The sequence below is a fragment of the Apteryx mantelli genome, chromosome 6 (assembly GCF_036417845.1).
Source record: "Apteryx mantelli isolate bAptMan1 chromosome 6, bAptMan1.hap1, whole genome shotgun sequence".
Lineage (NCBI taxonomy): Eukaryota > Metazoa > Chordata > Aves > Apterygiformes > Apterygidae > Apteryx > Apteryx mantelli.
In genome coordinates this window covers 29885454-29913417 of record NC_089983.1, presented here as the reverse complement: position 1 = coordinate 29913417, position 27964 = coordinate 29885454, and the positions used below count along the sequence as shown (strand labels likewise).

General features: G+C 34.7%; 1 protein-coding gene across 1 annotated transcript in view; it reads right to left on the bottom strand.

The window, feature by feature from the left end:
* Positions 1-614: 614 nt before the first annotated feature.
* The window catches only part of LOC106499132 (sodium channel protein type 2 subunit alpha-like), a 62048-nt gene continuing 34698 nt past the window's right edge, over positions 615-27964 (bottom strand). Inside the window, exons 17-26 of the mRNA XM_067298541.1 lie at positions 20008-20128; positions 19268-19422; positions 18087-18260; positions 11853-11975; positions 9654-9935; positions 7360-7413; positions 6106-6243; positions 4191-4295; positions 2738-3008; positions 615-1807 (exon numbers count right to left, since the gene is read on the bottom strand). Coding sequence (XP_067154642.1) covers positions 615-1807; positions 2738-3008; positions 4191-4295; positions 6106-6243; positions 7360-7413; positions 9654-9935; positions 11853-11975; positions 18087-18260; positions 19268-19422; positions 20008-20128 — 2616 coding nt within the window. The remainder of the gene's footprint in view (positions 1808-2737; positions 3009-4190; positions 4296-6105; positions 6244-7359; positions 7414-9653; positions 9936-11852; positions 11976-18086; positions 18261-19267; positions 19423-20007; positions 20129-27964) is intronic.

Here is a 27964-nt window from a genome sequence, read left to right as displayed (position 1 = left end):
GCAGTATGCCTATGCAAATCACTTCTATCTGTACATTACAGAGAATCTGAGAGTAGAACACCTGGTCCTCATACCTCTTTCCCCAACATAAAACCCCTTTTACAAAAATAGTCACATATAATAGTAAACAACCTGTGAGTTAAAAAATGATAAATCCACTAATACTGATTTGTAAAAATATGACAAATGTGGTGGTTGAATTACAAACAGCGGATAGAAGTATTTTTCTAAATGTTTTGCAGTACGTGAAACACAAAGTATAGCTTTGCACGCATATCATGCTCCATGTTCTTTCTCTGTGGAGCCACAGTATCCTTCCTTCTTAGCAGTGTCAGCTGTAGTTAAAACAGTAACCTCTTGTCAAGTTTGTCACTCTGTTTCACAGAGTCACAGTTTGATGATGAAGGTTCACTGTTTTGTTATAGGCACTGACCTTAAGTGTGTATATATATATAATGTATATATACACACACACACTCGCACGCGCACACACACACACACACACACATATGTAAAAACTGTCAGTTTGGCATAAACCTCCTACAGGAGTCCTGTTGACACCTCATGTTCAAAGACTGTAAACAAGTTGTCCCACAAGCAGAATTCTTAGATTTTTATTTTCTGTTTTCCCTGACATCTTTACCTTTATAGTTCTTTTCTGCTTTGTCTTTTTCATATTTTTCCGTGTCCGGCTTTGTTACACTGTCATAAGAAGGTGGTGAAGTTGTAGAGGAGCTCTCTTCTGTTTTTTCTGGAGTGGAGTTCCCATTTAGTTTATCAATAATTATCTCTTTTATAACTGGTCCATCTCCTTCTTTGTTTTTATTTCTGTTATATATACTAGACACCTTTTTAACTTTTTGCCTTAAAAGGTAACACCTGTAAGCACGCTGAATGATGACAGCAGACACCTCCTCCTGTTTTCGTTTTAATGTCGTCGTAATTGGTTCATAGGAGACTTTAGAAGGATTGGCTGCCATAAACCGATCTTCCATCTGTATTCTGAGGGCATCCATCTCTCCACTTTCCCCCAAAACACGCTTTGTGAAAGCAAACAAGATGTCAAGGCAGTGAATTCTGTCACCACTTACCATGGGCAGATCCATTGCAATAAGCTGGACTTTGTTTGGCTTTGCTATGAGAAGAGGAGGATCTAGTGAAGCTGCAAAATCTGAGAGTTTACTGTATTCTATGAATTGTGTTGCGTCTGGATCAAACTTCTCCCAGACTTCATAGAACATCTCAAAGTCATCCTCGCTCAAGGGCTCAGCGCTTTCTTCAGTGGCAACACTGAAGTTCTCCAAAATCACAGCAATGTACATGTTCACCACTACCAGAAACGAGATGATAATGTAGCTGACAAAGAAGAAAATCCCAACGGAAGGGTTGCCGCAGTCTCCTTTAACAGAGCTGCCCGGATGATCTTTCTGAGGGTCACAGTCTGGTTCCCCGCTGTTGAGAATAGGGGCTAACAAACCATCCCAACCAGCAGATGTGGTAATTTGGAAGAGACAGATCATGCTGTTGCCAAATGTTTCAAAATTGAACATGTCATCAATCCCAACTTCCCTCTTGACATAGGCAAAGTTGGACATCCCAAATATGGCATAGATAAACATGACCAGGAACAGCAGCAGACCAATGTTGAACAAAGCAGGAAGAGACATCATCAAAGCAAAAAGCAGAGTGCGGATGCCCTTAGCGCCCTTAATGAGACGCAGGATTCGACCTATTCTGGCAAGTCGAATGACTCTGAACAATGTGGGGGATACAAAATATTTCTCAATCATCTCAGCTAAGAACATACCTAGAAGAAAAGAGTGAATATTTAAAATAACACTTTAAATTTATTAATTCATTACTTATGAAGATATTTATTTATTGCTGATCCCAAAACAATCAATATAGGAAGTCTATGTCTTTTTACTTTTAGATATGTAGCATAATGTCAGAATTCCTAGGAAAGAAAGTAATTGAAAAACATCATACAGGTTATTATATTTTATTGAAAGCTGTTAATAGAGCATATTTTCCTCATGTTGTAATTACAGCTAGGAAAACAAGAAAAGTGAGTAAAAGAAAGAAGACTGCTTGTAGCAAAAGTAGCTAGTGCCTGTCTAAGCTTTCAGTTACTCCTAAGGAAGCCTGGAAAGAGAAGTTCCTGTTTTAGAATAATTAGTTCTTGAAGCTGAACCTACTACCAGTGTCTTTTATGAAAGATTATTGTTAATTTATGCAAATTAATGAAATTTTTACCGGAGGATCTACACTGTATCCAGCAAAGCCTCTCTGAGGTGTATCAGGACATCTTTAAGACTAGTTTTGTCACACCTTGAAGTATCTTGAACTCTCACAAATTGCACCTTAGAGATTCATTAGTTTTTAGCTGACTGAAATCTAAATATTCATCAAGACCTTAGTTAGCAAAAGCAATTAACAATCTCACCCCATTCACATAATCTTCATTTTTTACTAATGAAAACAGATTTGCAGGCTAATTTAATCTGCCAGATAGATCCCTTATGTCTTTTGGTGTTAAAGATGACAATGAAATTAGTGGGAGTGGTAAAAATCTTCTTGTGTGCAACATTTTATATATTGTATGCTATAAAGTAAGAAGATCTGAATCAACATCTAAGTTCTATAGGAAACATGCATGTGCAGTATCATAACATTCTTGAAACAGATGTTCACTTTTCTTTCCAGTAGCCCTTTTTTGAAAAAGAACTGCTCTTACCTACTATGGAGAGAATTACAACTACAAAATCAAAAATATTCCAGCCTATAGTGAAGTAGTAATGGCGAAGTGAAATCAATTTCAGGACACATTCTCCAGTGAAAAGGATAATGAAAACAAGGTTAATCCGGGATAAAATTGTTTCCATTTCTTTGCTCTGGTCATCTGTTTCTACCATCATTGTGACCATGTTAAGGCAGATAAGTATCATGATGCTGATGTCAAATACTTGTTTGGTTACAAAATCAAAGACCATGCCTTGGAATTTGTTCTGCAAAACAAAGACAGCATACTGTTTATACTCTGAAAATATTCTTCCTTACAAATGCCAAATGGAAAAGAAAATCCCTGCAAGACTTAGCAGTTGAGTGCACACCAAGACCCATTCACAGTGCATCTGTTAATTTACCCCTAAGCCATGCTTGGTTTGTGTCTCAACCAGTTGTTAGAGCTGATCAAGAAGTGAACCTCTATTTGCTGAAGGGGCTGGAAGAGAAGCAGTGCAATTTTGATGGCAATAACATTGAAAATTGATATTACTAGGATAAAATAGGTGATGCTACTTGATCTTGGGTAGTAGCCCTAGCCAAGTAAAAACCCCTTTTCATCCTTATTCTTAGCTCTTTTTAGAAAGGTAGGCCCCTGAGATGTCTCTCTCTTTCTTGAACTAATTGTGTTTGCTGAGATAGTCGGCCAGCTGAAGTGACATGTCTCAAATGTCTCCATGACCACAATATCCCAGTTTTCCTTTAATACTTAGCTAGTTGTTTATGACCATATGCCTCTCTTTAGAAAGCCTATTTTTAACCACCTGGTGGATAATATCCAACAAGCATTGTCCTCTCCAAACACCGTAGGAGTATCATTTCATCTCATCATCTCATTTTTCACAGCTGAAGTGTTAGAATAAATAACAGAGTAATTTATTATCTCAGAGACAAACTTATTCTTTTTTATCCTGTATTCCCCAGGACATTCTTTTATTCTGTGAGATTATCTGTTATCTTTCTTTTTCACATTAGGTGACCACTGTCCCCTTCTGTTTTCAGATTATGGAGGAAAGGCAGCAAGAGCCACTGCATCCCCATTTCCTACAAATTCTCCTGGGGGAGAAAAAACTGGAAATGAAGTTTAGAAAATATCTCTAGTCACCATGGGAAACAAGAAAGAAAAAACAATTCAGTTCAATACTTTTCTAGGGCTCAGGCAGGGACTTATGAAACTTATTATATTAACCATATTGAATCATACAATTCATATTTTAGAGTGTATATTTTAAACAAAATATGAAAGATTAGTCCTCTAAACAGAAAAGTTTAGGGGAGAAATTCTACCTTTTCAAGAAAATATTTGGAAAAATTATTTCCTCTCCAGACATATAACCTTCTCTTGTAGGCTAAAATATTCCAAGATGAACATTTAATATTAGGGGAATTAAAATGAAATCACTTACCACTGGCCTCGGTATAGGTTTCTGTGGTTTTTTGGACCCCAATTTTTTCATTGCATTGTAATATTTCTTCTGTTCTTCTGTCATAAATATATCCTGACCTCCAAAGTAAAGATATAATACCAAAACTAATTACTATCACATTCATAGATACAACATTTAAGTTCAGTTCAGCTCCCTCTAAGTTAGTAATGGACCATTTATATTTGATTTATATTATAAAGTGAAATTTTCAGGTATTCACAGTGTGAATGCTCATATAATGAGCATTTCTAGCACAAAAACCCTTACTGGTGCCTTACTAGGTGATGGCTGAGTTTTTCTGGTATCTTCATGTTCACTTTTGCTGAGACATGGCTAAAATGGTCCATATTATACTAACACTGTCATATAAGTTGCTGATTAGGATGTGTTTAGTGGATAGGAACCTGACTGGTATGCTGCATGTCCTAAATTCTGGGTCGACTTTTAGGGTTACAACTAGCCAGGTCAGAAAGTGGGATATCTTTGAAACTGTTGCAGTTTGTGTCAGAGGAAAGACTATTTAGGTCTAGTCTGAGGTTTTTAATGATGGCAGAAAAATCGCCTTTGAACCATTCTCTACCCCATTGCTGGGCTACGTCAAACACACCTGAGATCATGTATAAGTTAGAGATCAATAGCTATAACGTAAAACTCAAGAAAAGTAATCCAGATCATATCATAGCAAATTATTAATTAAAAAAAAAAAGAAATCTTGGCTAGCTCAAATTAGCCTTTGTTTGCAGGTACAAATGCTGCCAGTCAGACATACAACTGACTGAATTTTAATATAAAGTAAATCGTGCTTATTGTTAAGTCTGAACACAGTTAGATAGAAACAGATGTCAAAGTCACTGCCTGCTAAACTGGATATTTAAGCCCCAAACATAGCCTTGTTGATAGAAGCTATGGAAGTAGTCTCAGAGGGGATTGGGGCTCTTTTAAGAAGCTAAAGAACATTTTCACATTAAAAATATTTCCATAGTTCACACCCAGGTTTTACTTTAGATTCTGTTTGTAGCGCAGCTTTTTATTTGGTGATCAGATAAAACCACATCAGATGAAATTGCTTTTTCACAGCATGCAAAGATTTAAAAGGATTATTCAATTTTAGTTCTATTTGGCAATTGAACATTAAGACTCACAGGGCTTCAGAATATTTTAAATGCAATGATTTGCATTTTTATATATTTTAATTATTTTAAATAAAACTATATGCATTTTAAATATAATAATTTTAAACATACATGAAAGTCAAATGTACACAGAAAAAAAAATACCCTTTTATATCTTTGTTATATTATTTCTAATGAATTATAGACTAATGTATTTATGGCTAACAAGTTCATCTCATTTGTCACAGCTGAAGTGTTAGAATAATAGGGCTCTTTAGTTTTTGTTCTATCTTTAGGCCTATTCCTATGAGATCTATTGGCCTTACTCTTAACCCATTGTTTAATCAGTTTGCAAAGTTTATTATATGAAGACAGTGTCATACTATATCTTTATTAAGTGTCAACAGTTTATAAGATTAATTAAAATTAATCTTAATTTTTTAAAGTTAATTAAAAAGGAACTCTTCCTTGGCAAATAATAAAATCTAATCAAAATAATAACACACATTCCCTTTTTGAATCTTCATTTCAAACTCTTTCTTACAGAATTTGATAATTATTTTGAATATATTTGTGATTTGCCCCCCCTTCTCTTGTGACATGATGAAATGATAAGGTCAAAATCACACCCACAGATTTAAAACAGATTATTTTTTAAAAAAGAGACTTTTTTATTCAAAGACTTGAAATAGCTTTTGATTGTAACTAGCTTTATATGAATAAGGTATTAATTCACAGTAATTAATTAATTACAGCAATATGGAAACATTTGAAATACTTATCTTCTTTTTTTGTTGGTTGAAGTTGTCTATAATTACACCAATGAAAAGGTTCAAGGTAAAGAATGATCCAAATATGATAAAGATGACAAAATAAAGATACATGTACAAGTTGTCCTCATACTTAGGTTGATCTTCTACCTACAAAGTATTATAAATTGTATTACCCATGAGAATACTAGAAGTAAAAAACCAATGTATACCAAGATTATAAGCAGGCATATGTTACCTCAGCTAGAAGATCTATTCCTGCAGTTATTAAAAAGACCCAACATGGCCATTCCTGTCAAAATTTGGAGAACTGGAAACTGACAAAACTGTTATTATTCATGTGGAATTTTCAAATAAATACGCACGTACTTGTGTGTGTATGAATACACATACACACAAAGTTCCTAGCATAGAAGGAAAAGGCGATATGGGTTTGAAAGCAGCCATTACAACTCACAATTTTAACAGCACAAATCTAGATAGTTTACATTGTGTTCAGTATGTTTTCATATAACAGAATCAATCAATTTTACTATCACCCAAATCTCTCTGGAACTTTTCTGATCTTACATGAGTTCTTACCAGCTGCAAGCAGATGCTTTCAATAAACTTCTACTGAGTATCTGTTTTGTGAAATCTATTAAATTGAGGCAAGTTTCTAAGGAGGATTTTGTTATTGTCTCAACTCTTTCAGATTCCACATCTGAACTTCTGCATCTCTACTGCACAATGCAGTGCAATGTAGAAATGCTGAAGCTAGTGTTACAGGATATATTATTCCAGCCAGAGAATATGACTGTGTAATAATGATACCACTAATATGAGTGTAACCCAGGTTTTATAGAGCTAGATCAGGCATTTATGTTGTACTTTTTTGTACTAGATAAATGTAATTTTAGTTTGGGGCTGTAGCCAAGCTAAAAATTTAATCCCTAGAAAATTTAACAAATAATCTTCAACCTTAAAATCTGCTTGTACTTAAATAGCTAGATAACATAAGTGCTTAACCTGAATAAACAATGAAAGGTATGGTTGTTACACATTTTAAAGCAAGGGGAATATATATATATATTCAATGTATAATAACTACATTATATAATTTTAAATGAAATCATACTCATGATTACCAAAGAAAGTAGTTAAACTGTTGTCGTCATTGTTTTTTTCATTAACATTAGCTCTTTTGAAAAAAATTCCAGTTAAATTAATATAACTATAAGTTATTTGGCTAGACCAATAGATGATCTTTGAATGTCTTACACTTACATCTCGTGAATCAACAGCAGCATACATAATATCCATCCATCCCTTGAAAGTAGCCTGGAAATAAAATACAGTTGTTTTATCTTCCCTGTGAAAATTTAGAATGTGAAAAATAACGAGGTCACAGCATTTGGACCTTTAGTTTTAATAAAATCATCAAAATTTATAACCCACATTTAATAACACAGGTACAATAAAAGACTTTTTCACAGTAATACTTTAATTTTATGATAAATTATTATTAGCTATTCCAAAAATATTAAAATTAGGCTCTGAAGGCCTCAGCAAGGGCACAGTGTATTTGGAGCTGCTGATGCTTACCCTGCAGATGACCTATGGTAGACTCAGATAGACATCAGCATTGGAAATGTTCAGGTAGAATCTGCTACAATCACTTGTGGTGACAGCCATTTTAGCAAGTTTACAGCATCGCTTGAGGGTGTCAGCAATACAGTGAGACAGCTTCTGGGCAGATATCAACAGGCATCTGGGTGTTTTGGCTACGGCCAAACTGCCATGGTATTTTTGGAAATGTTTTAATCCCACATAGGTAAAAGGACTAGAGTCTGTTCATAATCAACATATATATTGGCTCTAGAGGTGTAAGATTTACACAAGACAAAAGGTGGACTGTAAAAGAACTGTGATTAACTTTTATAAAACTTTGGGCTGAGTTCCTGTAATGAGTGAAAAAGATTTGCCATCATTGCTCTAAGGCGGTTATTTTCATGAACATGGAACATCTGCTTTTCTGTGGAGCACCAAAGGGATGACACTCTAACTAGCTAAATGTGTGGGTGCCTGGAGGTAAGTCAAGGTTTCCAAGTTTCACAAGAATAAAGGAGAAGAGCTACAAAATTTCTGAAACGAACAGGTAAAGAGCATCTCCTGAGGAGACATGGGAGAGCAACCCTCCCAAAGAGTCTGGGTCTGTGATTGCCAGAAGTGAGTTCTGGTACTTTGGTACAGCTGCCAGCTTTCACAACAGAAAACTTGCACTCTGGGAGTGTTGCATCTTCCTGGATCTTGTAGTGCAATTCTGGCGGAAGTTCTTACAGATTTGCTAAGAAGGTATGCCTGGAGCTAGGCGTCATGGATCTTTCTGACTCATGTGACCACTGGCAGCCATTTGGTGCACTTTGCCTAGCACCATTGCAAGAAGAGGAGAGTTTGATAACAGCACTAATACAGGAGAGGTGTATGTGGAGGGATGTTAATGGAGGCATTCAGCTGAAGCAATATCTTTGCTGGAGACCTGCCGGGTTGTTATATTTTTAATTTTACCATCTAGCTTACAAAATGGTTCCTTAAATGAATATAGACATGAAGAAAATCCACTTTACCTTGACCAGGCTTTTGACAAAGGAAGAATTACCTCAAAGTGCCAAGAAATGCCTAGATTAATGGAGTATGAATGTGAAAGATGTTGCTCTGGATGTGTAATGATACCCAGAAAAAGGTTATGTGGGAGTCATTGACAGTACAGGCATACCTCGGAGATATTGCGGGTTCAGTTCCAGACCCCCGCCATAAAGCGAATATTGCAATAAAGTGAGTCACACGAATTTTTTGGTTTCCCAGCGCATATAAAAGTTATGTTCACACTATACTGTAGTCTATTATGTGTGCAATAGCATTATGTCTAAAAAAACAATGTACAAAATGTGACACAGAGACATGAAGTGAGCACATGCTGTTGGAAAAATGGCGCCAATAGACTTGCTCAACGCAGGGTTGCCACAAACCTTCAATTTGTAAAAAACGCAGTATCAGCGAAGCCCAATAAAATGAGGTACGCCTGTAGTTGCAGATTTCAGACCAGTTGGTTAGGGTGACTGCCCTCATTTAAGGTGCTGTCTGCCCTCCAGTCTTAGCAGATAACTGAGCTCAAAAAGGAGGGGAAAGGAAGGACCTTTTTAATAGCTACAGGGACCTCTGTGCCTTGTCCACCAAGGTGAGACCCATGGAATGCATTCTTGAAGTTTATATTGTGCACCACTAAAAAGATTCCTGTACCTTTTTCAGTTATAAAGATTATAATCATCATGAGATAATATCCTCTAGCCTTAGAATGGAAATTTACCCTAATACAATTAATACAATTAATAACATTAATGATACCATAAATACAATTAATTCAAGGTAACAATGTAATAGGAGGCTTTTTAAGGGTTCTGTTGTGTAAGCTGTTTATCATTGCTAGGAACAAATTATTCCACTGCTTAACAGACTTAAGTTGCCCATTTCTCCTAGACTTCTTTTAATAGAGCAATAAGAAAATATATAAATTTACTTACTACTTGAAGCAGAGCAAGATATCCAGCTCCTACGTTATCGAAGTTTACTTTCACATTTTTCCATCGAGCACTTTGATTGTTTTTTATGAGTTCCTCACACTGAGTGTAATTGTTGACATCACTGACATCGAACATCTCATCAGTTGTGGTGTTGACACAATGATAGAATTTCCCAGCAAACAGATTTACTCCCATGATGCTGAAGATTAGCCAGAATATAAGGCAAACCAGCAGTACATTCATGATAGATGGAATTGCTCCTACAAGGGCATTTACAACCACCTAGTGTACAAATTAGACAAAATAACCACTTAGTTAATGAACAACCAAAAAATCAGAATACTTTGAAATGTTAACTAGTATTAATATGAATTTGAGAGTTAAAATATTTCATTATAAAATTTAAGGATCAATAGTGATCCCTAACGAGATTGCAAAAAGCAAGAAATAAAATTCTATGGAAACTAAGACAATGCAAAAGTTTGAAAAAAAAACAAAAACAAAAGAAAACCTGTTAGTAGCAAGATGGATTCTTAGAATTTGTGTGCTCTAGAAAAAAGAGAGAAATAAATGTTAAATTCCAACAATACGAATCAAAATCTATAAATAAAGAAATAAAACAGAATAAGATCGAAGAATGATGATGTGGAAGGCTGAATAAAAATGTCTGCATGTCAGATTATCATTACTGATGATTTTACTCTTAGAACCTTAATGGACGTATTGACAGCAGTGGATTCTAACATCTACTCACAACATGAAGTAATTAAATACACACTACTTACTTTTTAATAACATCATCTACTCTAAGCCTTGGTTTTAAATGGCCTTATAGTTGATCTTACAGCTGTTAGGGTTTTTTTTTTTAAATTGGCTGTATTTAGTACAATTGAGCTACTCTGTGGACAAGTGATAGTAAAAGATCAGATGGAATCCCCTGACAATTTGTTTCAATTACATATTGTGATTGGTCTAAAAGAGAGCTCAGCATATATGGACAATAATTTTCTTCTAAGTCATATTTATTTGTGAGATTATAGTAGTTTTTTTGTAGTAATTAATTTTGCATGGTTTTGAAAATATTAGTAGTTTTCAAATCAGCAATTTAACCCAAAGTTTTCTAAGATCAATGGATGTTTTACTTACTTATTAGATAGGGACTTACATGCTCTTTGCAAAACAAATCATGCAAAACATAATGGTGGCGTAGATGTGTCACAGGACATGGTTGCCTGCACTGACTGGTGTGGCCAACATCAGCAGTCTCAACCCAGCCGGAAAGCGATAGCACTATTTGTTTGGAAACAACCTATGACCAAACTATAAATGTGGATTGCAGCATCTGGGTGTCTTGAGTTGAAAGTTTAAAAGGAGATTTCTCAATAACACGACCTGGTAAATTTTTTATGGGTTAATTTTTTTACAAAGTAGCATAGTCTGTGGTTTCAGCAGACAGCTGGTAGTAGCTTTTTTGTCAGATTGGCACAATATGAAAATAGTAATTTCCCCAACAGGAAGGATTTAGCTGTGTAGGAGGAGAGGTAAGGTGGCAGCAGATGTATTCATACAAAGTGAAGGATACTAGCTGAGAAAATAATTTCTCATCTCTCCCAGTCCTTACCTTCAACCCCATTTTTATTTCATGTATCTTTCCCTAATTCTAGAGCATGTATTCTGGGATAGTTTTCCCCCAGTCAGGTAGACAGGGAGCCACAGGGAGGCTTTAGTTTCTGGTGTATCTTTTCCCCACTGTGTCAGCTTCTTCACTACAAGTGGTTTTTTTGCTTTTTGGCTAATCCTTTTCTATCCGAAACCACTGACAAACTAACAGTGAATAGAAGCCAGCTACAAAAATTGGTAAAATAAAGTCCCCAGCTAGACTGGAGAAGGAAGAAACCCTCTGCTCCACAATATCTCTGTTCTCTTCCTCTTCTATAGAGGTCCACAAATCAATGGAAATTTTAATAGCCAGAGAGCTGGGATAAGAAAACTGTGTGGCATTGAGCAGGCAAATTTGTTCAGCTCAAGGTCTAATCTCCAAGAAGTAAAATGTACATGTGTCTTGTATATAAACGTTGAAAAGTCTTTTCCCACACATTCTTGCGTATATTCCCTTTCAGGAGTTCTTCACAGAAGACATGAGTTTTGAATGAATTTTTGTATGCATATGTTAATTCAGGCTTATTCATTTTATCTCACCCTCATTCCTTCAAATCGTGACAAGGCTCTTAGAGGTCTTAAAGCTCTTAATGTCCTAAGCGATTTAATGGCACCAAGTTCAGAATAGCCCAAAGCATTGGCTACTAAACTAACCAATGAGACCTATAAAAAAACAGAAAAAGTATTATTATACAAATTGTTTATTTAACGACTGTTTATTTAACAAGAATACATGTTCAATCTACAGAAGATAACAGTGACAAATGGACAAACAGCACATAACATTAAAGGTCCCATCCTGCAAATTTCATACCTAGCTGGAAAGGCAAGAAGTCATATGAAGGCACGTTTGAAAAAAAAAAAAAGCTATTAAATGTCTATTATACCTGGATAGGCCATAATACTCAGATAGAAGTATCCTGCTGAAGGATAAAGTTTTTAGAAATATCTAAGTGACAGAAGAGCCATATTTTCATTGATTTCATTAAGGTTCAAACTTCCAAACAATTTAAAATTCTGAGTATGTAAGTATAGTTTATTAACTGCTGACAATATTATCAACATCTATAATGACTAATAATATACTAAATAATATAGTGGTTAATGAGCAGTTATTAGTTATTATTAGTTCTAAATCAAACACTAAGATCGTAGTACCTACCCAGGGTATCAGATATTGGCAGAGATGTCACATTCTAACTTTCCTGACAACATTCTCAACAAGTTGTTTTTTTCTAAATATTAGGAAAATATTCTGGAATCTGTGTGATAGGTACTAACAGATGCTAGCATTGTAACAGTAACTGCTTTATAATCTACAATAGTAGTAAGATCCTTATTCATGTTATAATGGAGTTTTTATTATGAGTAAATCCACTTCAGGGAGGGGTGATTAATTTCTGTTTCTCAAATGGAACTCATTTAAAAAGGTAACGTGAAATAATTTCATTCACTTACTTTCTGGCAATTTTGGAGACACAGGTAGGGACATATCCTACCTTACTCATATTTTATGTTGGTTCCACCACCAAAAGCACAGAGGAAGCATGAATGAACACAGGCATATTTCAGTCCTTGAAAGAATCCCCCAAAATTTCATTTCTGTACCTCAGTCTAGAGCATTCTTAAAATAAGTCAGTGTACAGAAATACGCATTCACTAGTATGGCTGTGAAGGTTTTGCCCTTTATATGAGAGAATGGTTTCCCATGTTAATTGTATCCATAAAGAAAATTACATGAATCACAAACACAAGAGTTACAAGATCATGTCTCAAAAGGATGATCTGAGAGCAGATAGAGATCAGCTACTTCTTACTATTTTTCTATGTAAATTAATCTAACTGAAAATAGTATTTTAGTTAATTCACATCACTATACCTTTCAACTGGATTACTACATATCAGGATGTACTGTCTTTTTACCATAGGAAAAGCTTACTTTATTGCTGTAATGGATAAGTGTGTAAAGGAACTTGCTGTGACTTATAAGCGTATTAAGAAGAAAATCTTACTCAAGTCTTTTCTGTAACAGGATATAATATTATTGTTTATGTCATTACAAGGCAGATTTAATATGATTTATTTCTCCAGTGAGTCTGCAGTGAGAAAGGTTCTTTTTTATCCTTAACCACAGTTAATATGTTTCAGAGATAACAAAACAGGATTCTGTGTATTTTTAATAGAGTGTTCTGTGATTCACTCATATCAACAAGAAACCCAGATATGAACATGAATAAATAAAAAGCAGTGAAAAGACAGCACATTTTATGGATTAAAAATAATGAAATACAAAAAAATTAAATGTGTCCCTTGCTAGGAGGGTAAGACACCTCTTTTAGAACTGAAGCCACATTAATGACTACTTTGTTTTATGCTTTTTCTCCCAAATTAGCACTATGTCTAGAATGTCTAGCTGTCTTTCTCAAACGCAAGTTAATTAGATAGTTGTAGCTCTTGTAACTTCAGTAGCGCTGGGTTTATTTGCAGTTTTTAGGTTCTAATTGTAAGTCATTCTTCAGCTTAGTTTGTGCTTTCTCTTTCAACTTATTTGCAGCTTTCTTACCCTGACACTAGTACTCTTACTTCATAAACTTATTAGTTGCTTCACAGGGAAATATTTAATCTACTATAAACAACATGACTCTTCTCTGAAGGACAATCCAATGACAGGCAATGATTTGCTTGGAATTCTTTGGTATTAATTCTATAATATATCTAATATATGAATTTAATACAAACTCTGTTCTGCACTGCTTTGGTTTTCTGAATTTTCTTAGCTTGGTCATCTGTTACCTGTTCTGTTAAAATGACCATTGCTTTGTATACTGCTAGATAGATTTAGACCTTTTTTTTTTTACACTTTGAGACAGGAATGCATGCAGTTATTTTAAGAAGTGAAAATTAACTCAAAATGCTGGAGAGAATTTTTACATGCATTTCCTAAAACTGGGGGGCCAAGGATATGCTAAAATGTGGACACGTATGGATCTTCTAATATAAATTATTATCTTAAAAAAAAGTTTTGAAACTTAGTAGTGACAAATAGCCCCCCTCAAGATCTTAAGTCAGGATTGTCATCTTGACCAAATCATTGGTAATATAGCTCCACAATGATTTTACTCCTATTTAGACCATGAATTTTATGTTACTTGCTGAGGTGATTAGTTAATGTGATTTGATTCTAAGCCCTCAGTGATATATAGTCCTCCTCACTTCCAACGCCACCTTTTCTATCTTTCATATAGTTTATGTGTTCAGGTATTACACTTAGCTAGGAATAAAAATAACCACAAGATTTGAAAAAAACCCACCACCACCCAAATACTTTTCCTTCTATTGAGATGGTCATGATTTTTCTTGTATTTTTGAAGACACTATATTTATGGATTTCCTAGGCATGCATTTTTGACCTGTCTGAGATAGGACATTGGACCCAGTGCAGCCATTTTTACAGTTTTATGTTATGATATTATGTTACGATATTATCACTTTTCTATAAATATTTTCTGAATAATTCTTAGTTTATGGTATTGTACTGGCAAGTATTCAAAATTAATTTTGTTTAGATGCATAATTGCAAGTTATGATTCTGTTTCCTAACTGAATGACAGCTTTAGGTTTCATATGTTTATCATATGACTATCACTTTGGAATACATTTTTGGAAGGATTATCTAATATTATCTTGGTATACCATATTAGAACATGCAATATTACTAGATGTCTAGGAAGGGAAAGTGACATCTCTCTCTGTATCTGGTTTCCCAACACTTCAGTATGCTCATCTTATTTCTTGTTATCCTTACTATGAGGTTTTCAGGGCAGCAGTTGTCTCTTATTCTGTACATACAGCATTTAGTGTATTAGTATAATGTGACCCCGTTCTTCTTCAGAATGCTGCTGAGATGTTAACTATTCTGAAAAGCTAATAAAAAGGTCAGGAGCACATTTTACTTAAATTACCTTAATCTGACAAAAACTTCTTTAATAACCATGAAACATTTTTTACTCTATTTCCCAGATGAAGGAATACTGTATAAGCCATCAATATGACCAACCTGTATACTATACAGTAATCCCAGTTGCGGGCTTGTTTTGCTACATTTAATTGTTCAAAAATTGCTTCCATTGGAATTTCAGCAGGCATGAGCAATTTGGATGTTAAATAACAGGAAGCCAGAGAATTCATTCCACTTACATTATTGCCCCACAGGTATTTGGTAAATATGTCATTTGTTTTAAATGTTACTTCTTTCCATTTCATTTAAATACAACTTAGGAACACAACAATTTAGAAATAAAATGCCTATACCAAATTATAGCCATACCTAATAAAGTTTAAAAATATATAGTATAAAACAGTATCCACCTAAGATTATCTAAGATTACATATGGTAGCAGAAAATCACAAAAATAAGTTTAACAGCTAACAAACTGACTGGGTATTCCCCAGTGCCCTGTCCCCTAGCTTTGTATGTGGCAAAGATATGTATGTGGCAATTTATAGTCATCATAATTTATAGTGAGGTACAGCAGTACCTCAAAACCTATATGTGATAAACTCATGAGAGATGGCTTCTGAACAAAGGGGTGAGAGCAAGAATTGAAGTACAGGATGACAGATAAGCTTTATAAGATCTGGTTGTACTGTGATACTTTAAGATTGTGCTGTCTCAGGCCTTCACTGTACACTTCTGCCAGAGTTACTCTCCCCAACAGAGGACAGAATATGTCCCTGCTTCTCAGCTGCCTCCATTCAAAATTCAGTATCTCAGCTTAAACCACTGCTGAATGTGAGCCTGAACTAACTTACCAGCTTGTGATTCTTGGGGGGTAAGTCACAGGCATGTTCCCTTCTGCTCCTTGCTACAGATATTGCTGCATCCAGCAGACAAGTGGGTGGAGAGCTGGCATGGTAAGGTCTTAAACTGAGGTAGCCAGATGTACCAAGAGTCATCAGCCATGGCTGTAAACTGACAGAGCTGCAAATTGCCCTTTCCTTGTGTAATCATTAAAATCTAGTTTGGACACAATCACTGAGAGCAACTATGGCTATTTCTTGCAGTGAGAAACTCAGGTATGTAAGATATTAAAGGTCAAAACCCTGAAGGACTATCACTGTTTATTCTGGAACATTTTTAGATGATGGAATTAAACAATTTGATTAACTGTAGTCACTTCGAATGAATAAGGGCTCACTAGTGTTCTCCCACTACTGGAAGAATGTAAATAGAGCCACTAAATCACACCTGTTTAATGTCTCTGTTAAAGCAGTGTAGATTCTCTTCTTTTCTACAGGAAGATAGTATGAGTTCATGTATTTCTTGCAAGTGCTGTTTGGTGGTGCTAAAGGAATTGCTGAATTTGCCTTAGGCACAATAAGACATTTTTTACCACTTTCTGGAACACTGAAGGTAATTCTTAAAAGGTAGAAAGTTCTGCTCTTGTTTGATCATGCTTATGTTTATAAAATTAAGAAATCTGGGGAGAAAGTTGGCAAAACAAGCTGCTTTACTTATGATGATGATAATTTTATAATTCTGAGAGCCTTCTCAGGTAACAGAATCTATGATGCTTTATTGTTATTAAGGAACCATGGAGTATGGATCAGAATAATCTCTTTAGGTTTATGTTAAAAAAAGAATAATTAAAACATGAGTTGTAGTTTATCTCAGATAAATTCCCTGCTTAGCATAATGCTGGAAGGGAACATCTGTCTTCTGTGTTATCATCCTCTTAAGAAAACCACACATTCGCACTGCTCCATACTACTGTAGATATTCAGGAGAGGGCTGGAGATTAACAGTGTAACTTGCCAGGTTAAAAGAAAAAAAAAGGTCTTCCATTTTGAGTAATGTGCCAATCTAGCTAGTTTTTTTTTCCCCTGGGAGACACATATCTGACACGTTTCTGTTGTAGATTCACAAATAGAAAGTATTTATGGGACCAGAATTTATACAAACTTAAGAAATACCGTAGCTTGGGCAGAAACAACTGTAAATGAGAATTTGCCTTGAGATGCTTGCTCTCAGTTCTACACTGAAGACATCTATAGCCAGTGAACTGGGTCAGATAACATGTGAAGGCAGGAGGCCAGAATATTCTGGGAGTAAGACCAGCTTTGATTCCTTCTGACAACATAAGCAAGGCCTTTGCACAGAAGTATATCACAGCTGGGAAGGCAGCCAAGAAACCTCTTCTTCTCTTTTTATCATAAACCCTGCCAAGTCATAGCTGACTTAACTATTGCAGATTGTCAGCCAATTAAAACCAACTAAATTTTTAGATCCAATAGCCACTGTCTTTCTCTCTATTTTACTAAAAAGGATAACAGGATAGTTAGTTAGTTAGTGAGGGATGAAGTTCTGAAACCTCAGATGAAATCTGGACTAAATGTCTCATTTTAGTTGCAGAGTTGCAATGGTTACAGAAGAAACTTATAGAAGACAATGTAGAGTCATATTTGCTAAGGAACAAGATCATATGATGAGACTCCCAGTAAAAATAGCATGAAAGTTTCAAAATCAGTTTTTTTTTCATAAAACCTTAAATTTGATTCATCCTGGTTATGAAATGAACCATGAAAACTTAACATTAATGATGGCCAGCCATTCTTTTCCTTCTCAAATATAAATGTACTTTAAATTACACTTCCAGATAATACAGGCTATTACTAATGCAGTATAACTATACAATGTGAATTATCTTTACATGTTTATTAGAAGACTAGTTAGTAATAGTTATTTTTACAATATAAAAGACTCTGTGTACTTACATCAACAATCAGGAAGTCCAGCCAGCACCAGGCATTAGTAAAATATATTTGAAAACCATATGCTACCCATTTTAAAAGCATTTCCAAAATGAAAATATATGTAAAAACTTTGTCAGCATATTCCAGCATGGTCTTGATAGTTTTGCGCTGTTCAATATATATATCTTCAAAAGCCTATGAAGAAAATATATTCAAATATTACTAATATTTCACGGAATATAAATGATAGAAATAAGGAAGGCAAAGTAATCTTTTTCCCCTTGTTCTTCTGCATCCTCTTATTTTACTTATTTGCCATCTTTAACCATACTACAAATTGGAGCAACTTTGTGTTTGCTGTCTTGTCTGGGGTTTCTCTAGTAAAGTGTATTGAATATGTATGCTATTTTACTATTGAATGAGGAAATAAACACAAAACATGATTTTTTTTCCACTGTGGTGTCAAGAAACCTTCACATACAAAAAACCTCTTATATCGAACCTGCTCCAGAGATGTATGTTGTCTTCTAGAAAGCAGTTAGAGAGATTACATGTCTATCTTCCACCCCAACCAAACTTCTATCTAAAAGCCAGCTTAAAGGGCAATGTTACCTGAAAAGTTTATACCGAATGCATTTGCTAGAATGTACAGTATGCACATCAGTAGTGTGCCAAAGGTTCAACTTGCTTAAAAGGAAGCTGGAAAGGTGGGTAGTGTAAGTCTTGTTGGAGAAAGGTTTGTCTGGTTTAATTTGCTGTGGCACTCACTTCCCTATATCCTGCTTCCAAAAAAGGAATAGAATGAAGTAATGATTCCACAGGTATTAAGGGCTTAAAATCATACATTTAGCTCTATATTCACAGTTAACAAAGGCCCTTTATACTCAGATCTCTTGACTAACATTCTGTAATTAGCAAAAAATTTAATCCTGAGTAGAGCTACACTGGCTTAAATAAAATTGCTCCACCTTAGTGTCATAAACCAGAAATATCTCTATTAAAAGTGTGTGTGAAATTTACCAAACTTGTTTAAATTCAGGCCAAAGTTCAGTAAATAAATTATGAAATCCTGAAATGCAGAAAGCTTTATACAGTTCCAATCAAAACAGGTCTTTCTGAAGCAAAATTAATGTTTGCTACTATTGATTCTAAAGAAGTATCTAAATATTCTAAAATAGGTCAGCATTTTTTTTTCCACTTACTAGTGCTCCACTGCTGAGCAGAATCATGAAGACAATGAAAGTCTCAAACCAGTTGTGCTCAACTATGCTGTAGCAGGTTTTTCTAAGATTCCACCAGATTTTTCCTTTGCCGTCCTCTATACTTACTTGACAGCATGGAAATTTCTGCACGCAACCTGCATTAAATTAAGAGAAGTTAGAATTTAAAGCTAAATTATTTCAAAGTTAATAATTACTCTATCATCAATGTTTTTATTAGCTTTTACTTATTTTATAATAACTTTTAAAATGTAACGTTGGAATCCCCTTTTATAGGATGCTGAGTGTCTGAATTTAGATAATAAGTAATTTGAAGTGAAAGCAGATATAATGCTAGACACAATTATGAGCAAACACTATCCAAAATACACTGGTATTTGTGCCTGCTGACCTATGACTGTTCTGTTTGTTGATGGACATTTTCTCACAGAAATAGAGTTGTTCCAAATTCCAAGGGCCCTTTCAAGTAACTGAAAAGCATTTTAAGAATAGAAAAGTTAACAAAGTTCCATAATGTATAGAGTGGCCAGGCATGTAAAACTACTCAAAGCCTAGGGACACCTTGTTTTGGCATCTAATTTCCAGCATTCTGGACTAGGAGTGTTTTCTTTTGGTTGTTGAGGTCATGAAGGTCCACCAGATTTGACAGTCTCAAGAAGTTAATTATGCCTAATAGTAGTGCCATATGTTTAATACATCTCTTAAGTCAACACTTGTACAACCTTCTGTAAAACAGGCTTCTGGTTCAAGAGCTTCTTCAGGTTCAATCTCTGCTTGCTCACCCTCTCCAGGAGGGGCAATATCAACTGTACTGCCTTCAGATGAGCTGGATGCATTTAGTTTCTGCAAGTAAAGTTCCACAGAACAGTTTTTTCTCATTAGACACATATTCTGTAAAAATGATACTGAATCAAATCATGCCAGTCTCTAACTTTTGAAGAAGAATACTAGATTTATACCAACAGATATGCATTACCATAAGTAAAAACATAGTATTAAGATGTATACTGTATTGTTCTGATTCCCAGGTTATCTTCTTAAAGGGAGCAATTACATACAATTTGGCTACTAACCTGATCCGTATATGAGAGTTCTGAAATGAAGGCTCAGTAGTATTAAAACTGGACAACTTGCATATACCACACTCTGGAGTTACTTGATTTTATTTACTACACTGGTTTACATGGCAAATGATCAAACTAACAGGACGCTCCACGTGTATCTTCATGTCCACTGCCAATGATGTTTTCTCAAACATATACCATATCTTGATTAAAAAATTGTAAATTTAATGGCAGTCCTTCTGAAAGCACATATTGCCAGCTCTTCCTAAATTTCTACTTCACATTCCAATCTCCTGCATATTAAGAGACCACCTGAGGTCCTTTCCAACCTGAATTACTCTGTCATTTTACTATTTTTGTATACAGTCAAATGCTATAGTCCTTAGTGAGGTAACAGTGCTCTTAGATCTGAAAACAGCAAGACTTGAAGAGTGGTATAAAGCAGCTTGAATTAAGTACCTCTTTTTTATCAAGGATATTGAAATTTGGATCAAGTCAGACTGTTCATGCAGTCATGCAAGGCTGTCCATAATTTTCTCCTTTTAAGAAAGCATATTTTAAAAGGACAGACCTATGAAAGATGCACACAACTAATGCAGGAATTGGACATAGAGACTGTACCTTGTTTTTGGTTGCCAATACTCTTTGCCTCTTTAATTGCTTTCATCCAAAATACATTCTTGTTTATAGTGAAATAAGATTTGTAATAAAAGAGCAACATTAAAGACAGCATGGCAGTGAAATACTTCTATTTTATACCATGTATCTGTAATTCACAGAAATTTAGAGGAGTATCCAGAATGCACCTTTAACTTAAATAATATAAATTGAATAGGCCTAGGTAAAAAATGGGCACTTGTTCATCGATTAGGATATGATTTCAGCTAAGCAGATTTGATCATGCCCTTTAGCCTATTTGAGAGCGCTTTACACAGATTTTTTGAGAATGATTAATACCAAGTATCTGCCACACTTTTTAATATAGTGAAATTTTTGTAGTATAAAAAATTATTTAATCAGCATTCAGATGATTTGAATAATTATGCTACCAAAAATAATAATTTTTAAAAGAGACATTTCCCTGTCTTCTCTTCTTCAGAGAGAGAATCTCTTCCCCCAAAACACTGATGCAAATTAAAGCTAGTTACTTAGATCTTCAGTTAAAACAGTGTCCCTTAAGAAAAATGCATTGGGAGCTAAGGGTTTCTTTCTACAAGAAATGAAGCAAATGGAACATGTGTCTTTATATAGTCTACTAAGCAATTGCTCCCTCATGTTTCATTCTAATATAAGATGAATGAAGTTTAAAAAAAAATCAAGTTGGGTGATAGATAATTTCAGAGTTAAGTTTCAAGAAGCAGCCCTTCATACGCACACACAATTGTAGTGAATTGACGTAGTTTAGTCACCCTCAGGTTACAAGCTGTAGCTGCATTGTGACAAAAAATAAAGGACTTGTCCCATAATAAAAAAGATTTCTGACAACCACACTGGTATTATTTTGAAAAACATTATTTTCCTTTTTAAATATGATGATCTGCCATACATGTAAAACCCTGATGGCACATGTGGAAAGGTTTGGATAAATACACTGAGATTTGGATATTTCCAATGCTTAATTTTTGCTTAGTGAACATGAGGGTATCATGCCTCCCTTTTCATACTGCACTTCTGCTATGATTTCAAAATTCATATGTGTAAAATAGTTACAGCATCTAAACTGAATAATTTCATTACTGGTCATGTAGATCAATATGTCTGAAACAAAATATTGTGTACCTCTTACATAGTGAGCGTATTTAAAACTCTAGTGGCTGTACACTTACAGACCAAAATGCACATTACTGGACACTATATTAAGCACTATCAGCACACCCCCGTAGTATCCACACATAAGGCTCTCTTTTAAAAAGTAAATGCAATTTGTGAATTCATTCTTGTACTATATATCATTGTAATACTACAAAATAAAATGTCTGAATCCTGTCACTGAAATTGTAGGCTTTTCATTAAATGAAAACTGAATATTATGAAAACAATAATCTGACACATTTAAGTTAGGAAAATTAAACCTAATTTATGGCCTAATCCATTATCATTTAAATCAATGACTGACTTAATAGTAGCAAGAGAAAGGTTCATAGTTAGCATCAAGTATTAATGTATATGATTGCCAATTAAAAGGCAAAGTCACTTCTTTAACTGCTTCTCCCCATGCAATCTCTGCTGCAGATAGTCCTGTCAGCATAGCTGTTAAAAGCAGATGACAGAAGTGCAGTTTACAGTCGGGAAAAACAAAAATTGCAATTCCTATAGCATGCTCTTCATTATTTTTCAAATAGTCTCAAACAATCGCAATATAAAAAAATCCCATGGAGTTAATAAAACTCCTCTTCTTTGCTCCAAGACTCTACATTAGGAAAGAACCACTGCATTTTAAATAAGGAGTTTTAATGATCTGTTTTCTTCTAGCAGTAAAACTAATAAAATAATAGGAAATTCAAGATACGTAATGGATTACACAATCTTCTTTTCACCTCATGTATGTGATCATCATCAGCCTCTAGAGCACACCATGCCCTGTAAATACTTATTTGCATCTCCAGTGATATTGTATTTTCCTCTACACAGACACTTTTCAAAGCATTTGCTCATGATGCAGCATTCTCAAGGCCTGAATCAGCAAAACAACATGCTTGACTAGAGCGGAAGCCTGAGCAATACTGTGGAAATCACACAACAAAACAAAAATCCACAAAAGACTACCTTGATGGGATTATGTTATTCTGAAAAGGGTCTTATAAATATTGCTGTATAGGATATAACAGATCAAAATAATGCTTCATCAACAACCCAAATACTTGGTTAACATACATACAATCAGTCTCTGTACTGTCCTTTCAGACTAGTGCATCTCTTGATTTCAACAGCTTAAACCATTAAAACAAGCTTTGACCAACAGCATGTTTATGCGCCCATTTACAATAAAATGCATTCACTTAGGACCCAGTCTTGCTCTTATTTGATTTTATTCTAGACTTCAATAAGAGCAAGAGCAGGCTAATAAATTTTAAGCTTTACAAATCGCTTCATGATTCAAGGGACAGTAAAATAAATAAAGGGATTCAGCCATTACAAATTGCCTTTAGTAATTCAGCCATGTGGTTTTACCTTTGAATCTTAAAATCTGCACTGTAATTGAGGGACAAAATATAAAATATCAGGTTCACTGGTTCCAAAGTGACTCTAAACTGACTTTAAATCTCAAATCTTATGATATTTGACTTTTATATAATATTAAGCAAACCACTTTAAAAGCCTCTATCCCAAGAGTATATTATTTGATATTTGAATTACTTTAAGCATATCTTGGTTTACAATTTAATCAGTTAAATCTGAGACTTTTCAGACTATACAGCAAAATGAATTTCTTTTGGCATCTAATGGCCAGTTTATGCTACATTATAATATAGATAGATCATAATACACTAAAATCAGCTGTACAGATGGAACCACTTGGCTCTCCTTCTGAAGCCAGTGAAGCTCTGTCTAAATGCAACTGCTTTGAATCCAGCTGCAGGATTGAAATCTCAGTCTCAGCAAAATTTTGAGGCCAAGGCATACTACGATAATTTGACCTCCATAGCTTCATATGACTTTAGCTCCTGTGTAATATTTGCTATCCCTCTTCCTGAAGGCTCTGCCAATTATGCTGCAATGGGTAATATATTTGCCTATAATGAAAAAGAATAGGGTAAATATACATGCAATTTTATAAAAAGAACGTTGACTACTCCATAGTCATTCTAATTTACACTGACTAAGTCACAGATCTCATGATCATGAGATGATATCATGATACACATTCCAAAACACAAATATTTATGAAGGAGTTTAATTTCATGCCAATGCTTTTGTTCAATGAAATTTAAGAAAAGAATATTTGTAAAATGGTCTCCTCTTCGAGAGTTTTTTAGGAGGGGTTTATTTGCTATGTATAACTTTGGTAATTATGAAACATTTTTTGCTCTGCTTACAGTTTTATAAAACTCAAGATATGCACTGCCCAAAGGAATACAAATATGGTTTGTAGCATCTTGAAGATTTGCATTACAGTGCATTGCAGATTTAAAAATATAACAATGTAATTTTTTTAGGCAAGGAGCTCCTGCAGTAGTTTAAATGCTACGCCTTGCGAAAGTGAAGTGTGGCAGTAATCGTTACGTAAATCACATAGCACATATTTCATTAAATATATACATTTATAAGGGCTGAATCAAAAAGGGTTGTTTTTATATTTTAAAAACTATGCATGCTCCCTTTTTTCTTTGGCCTCTTTAAAATTGAACATTCCAGTACTTTTATGTTCCATACTTCAAAACCTGTAGAGCATGCAGTTATTGCTGAAGACTTTATTAAAATATCCAGAAAACTCATTAGCAGAGTTCAATGTATGTTGGGGTTGCCAGTCCCACCTGACCATGCTGTGATGTGAGTCTCGTGACTCAGCAGAGAGCGGCTGTGCATGTTTCTACTGTCTTGCAATGGATAGGGGAAGGAACATAGCTGAGTAGCATGCAGGCCAGTCAAAATCCATTAAAAAGTGATTATATATATATATACATATATATGTATAACTTGCTTAGGTAACCTGTGTAAAAGTGGTGACACGTTGCTCTACCTGGTTAAAAAGCACCAGAGCTGCATTCTTGATTGCTCCAGCTTGGTTTTACCCCTGTGAGAAGTAAGAATGGTAGGCAGTGAAGTTCAAGACACAGGATCTCTAGTTTTCTTCTTTTTGGAATCTCTAATTCAAACATGGCTTTAACACAATTAAAACATAGTTATTAAATATTTTATGATCAGTTGGCAAAAAGGGAAATACATACCACCTGAAATGTTCAACAAACCTTTCTACAAAGCCTCTGTTAGTTTATTTTAGAGAAATAAGAAATTCAGGAACTAGAGCTAATTATCTGCCCTCTAAAATTGTGATTCACAGATAAAAATACAATGAATTAAATTCATAAAGACATGGTTAGCAGATTTGGAAAGTATTCCAGAATTTATATAGTGCTTAATGCATTTTAATTGAAGTTTTAATATTTTTTGGTTTAACGTACTAGTCTTCATTTAATTGACTCTGTGATTATCTCTTTTACTTGCAAAAATGAATCCATACAGTAAGCAAAATACTTAGAAGCAGTATGTCTTTCTGTTCCTCCTCCATCCTCTACTAATAGCAGTGAAACTTACAGACAGCAATAAAAGTAAACAGTTCTCTGCAAATTCTGTTCATAATTAAATGTGATGAAGTATCTTACTGTGTAAGTATCTATTTTAGATTAGTATGTTATGTATTTTTGACTCTGTAATTTCTCTCTAATTGTTTCAAAAGAGGGAGATTGGATTGGTATCTGGAGAGTGGTCCATCAACACAGCTAGTCCACAACTTAGAGAATCTGATTTTTCAAGATATAGTCCCTGAATTGGTCAGTTGAAGAAAATGGGAATTTAGTTTGTAGGATATTTTTGAGGAAATGTTGTCAGAAACATTCCAGTGAATTGATCAAATCCCTACTGGGTACATTTTCACTAAAACATCTATTGGAACCTAGTGGCAATTCTCAACTTTCAGGAATACAACATCTTTCTTCCTATCTTTTTATTTCATGAAGTGACAAAGGCACTAGTGAAGCCAGTCAGCAAACTGATCTTATTCCCTGTTTTGAAGATTCAGTGGACTAGATGGTGAAGGATATTTGTGATTTTATTAAAGCCTTCTGTTGTGATTTCAGAAGTTAACTGAGCAGACTTACTTCTCCAATATAAGTGATTTATAATTATTATATAGACAGGCATAAAGCTCTGATAAAAATTTTTGGAATTCTGACTGATTTAGGCCTTTAGGTATTTGTATTTCTTCCCCTTTGAGATCAGCTTTCTGTGACTGAAGAACATCTCTGATGTTATTTTTCCATATTGAAGTCCAAAACTTTATTCCTAAAGTTGTAATTCAGATGTAATGAACAGTTGTTAAGTGGTACAAAGTACAATAGCTAGGAGTCTGCTGTTTGCTAAAATGAACGTAGTCCATTCATTTCACTGATTAGCAGGCATATTTTGCAATATAAACATCATCCACAGTGCTAAGCTAAACTTAAAAAAGCACCAAGTTATCCCCTTTTCATTACTTCTTATCTTCTTATTAAAATTAATTATCTTGAGTATCTTTGCTTTTCAGACCAGAAATCTGTTATTTCTGATGGTTATTTGTTGGCTATTACACCTCTACTTACTGACAGAAGATACTAACAAGATCCTCATTTATCTCGCTTTGAAGTATATATCAAATGTTCTTTTTGTTCAGGTACTTTCAGCCAGTTATTGTTCTAACATAGTGGATAACTTTTAATATCTTTAAGATAAATCTTCTTCCTCCTCCAAAGCTTAAGTTTTGTATGTGCAGTTTCCCATTATCCATTTATACCTGACTGGACATTTTTGCATGAGCTGTTAACCTACTGGTTCTGATTTTACGGAGTTTTAGGTTCCATATGCAGTAAGTAAATGCTGCCTGGGAGTCTCTTAGCAGAACAAACAGATAGTTACAAAAGAAATGTTCTAGTCTAGTAAAAAGAAAGACATTATTAATTGTCTTAAGTTATCTAGCTGTAATATTAGCTTAAGAACACAAGAACAGAAATATATGTCTATTTTATCAGGTGTTGAAGCAATAAAAGAATTTGTGCTCAATGCAGTTTCACCATGTTAGACAACCACTCGTGTTACTTCAAGTATGCGATGTAAATTCATCACAAATTATGCAAAGAAATGGCCTTTTTTGAAGGTAAAAACTTAAAAAAAGCTAGAAGATCTCTAGGAAAAATGTGTCTTGGGAGAAATCAAGTGTAATTTGGAAGCCAAGATACAGAAAGGCTGTAAGTACAGCATCAGGTCAGATGTGAAAAAGGTAAAGAGTCTGGAAAGCACAACCTCCTTTTTGCATATTCCATTCCACTGCTTGCCCTGAGTAGCTCTGACCTGACTCACATAACATGGTCTGGAGTCCTTTACAAGCCCTCTGTCAAGTAGGTATTGAAGGTACAGTAGCTCAGGTGAAAATGAAAATGTATTATCTGAGGCCAGGGGAAACTTCTCCAAATCTGAGATTACTGAATGAACTGCTATTGTTATATGGTAGTCAGAAGTAGCAGACATGTGGGTTTGTGTGTGTGGGGGGGGGTTCATATGTTTTTGCTTTATTTCATCCAAACACTGACTTCCCTAAATTTCTAGTAATAGGTATTAGAAGGATCTTGTCTACATCTAGAACTTGCACCCGGGTTCCAGCATACATTCTGGCAGATGTTACTTATTTATTAACTGCCAAATTACTTATAGGTTGTTTCTATGAAAGAAAAGAAAAAAGGAGTCAGTCTTCCAAAACAAACTTGGTTTCTAGAGGTATTTTGTACTGTAATGTATCTGGTAATAAAAAATAGGAAAAATTTGAATTTGTTCCCCACTCACCAGCAGTCATAATTTCTAATGTAATTACCTGCTCTTGGCATATTCCTCAGGGGACTATATCCTCCCTTCCCCTGCCTTCCAT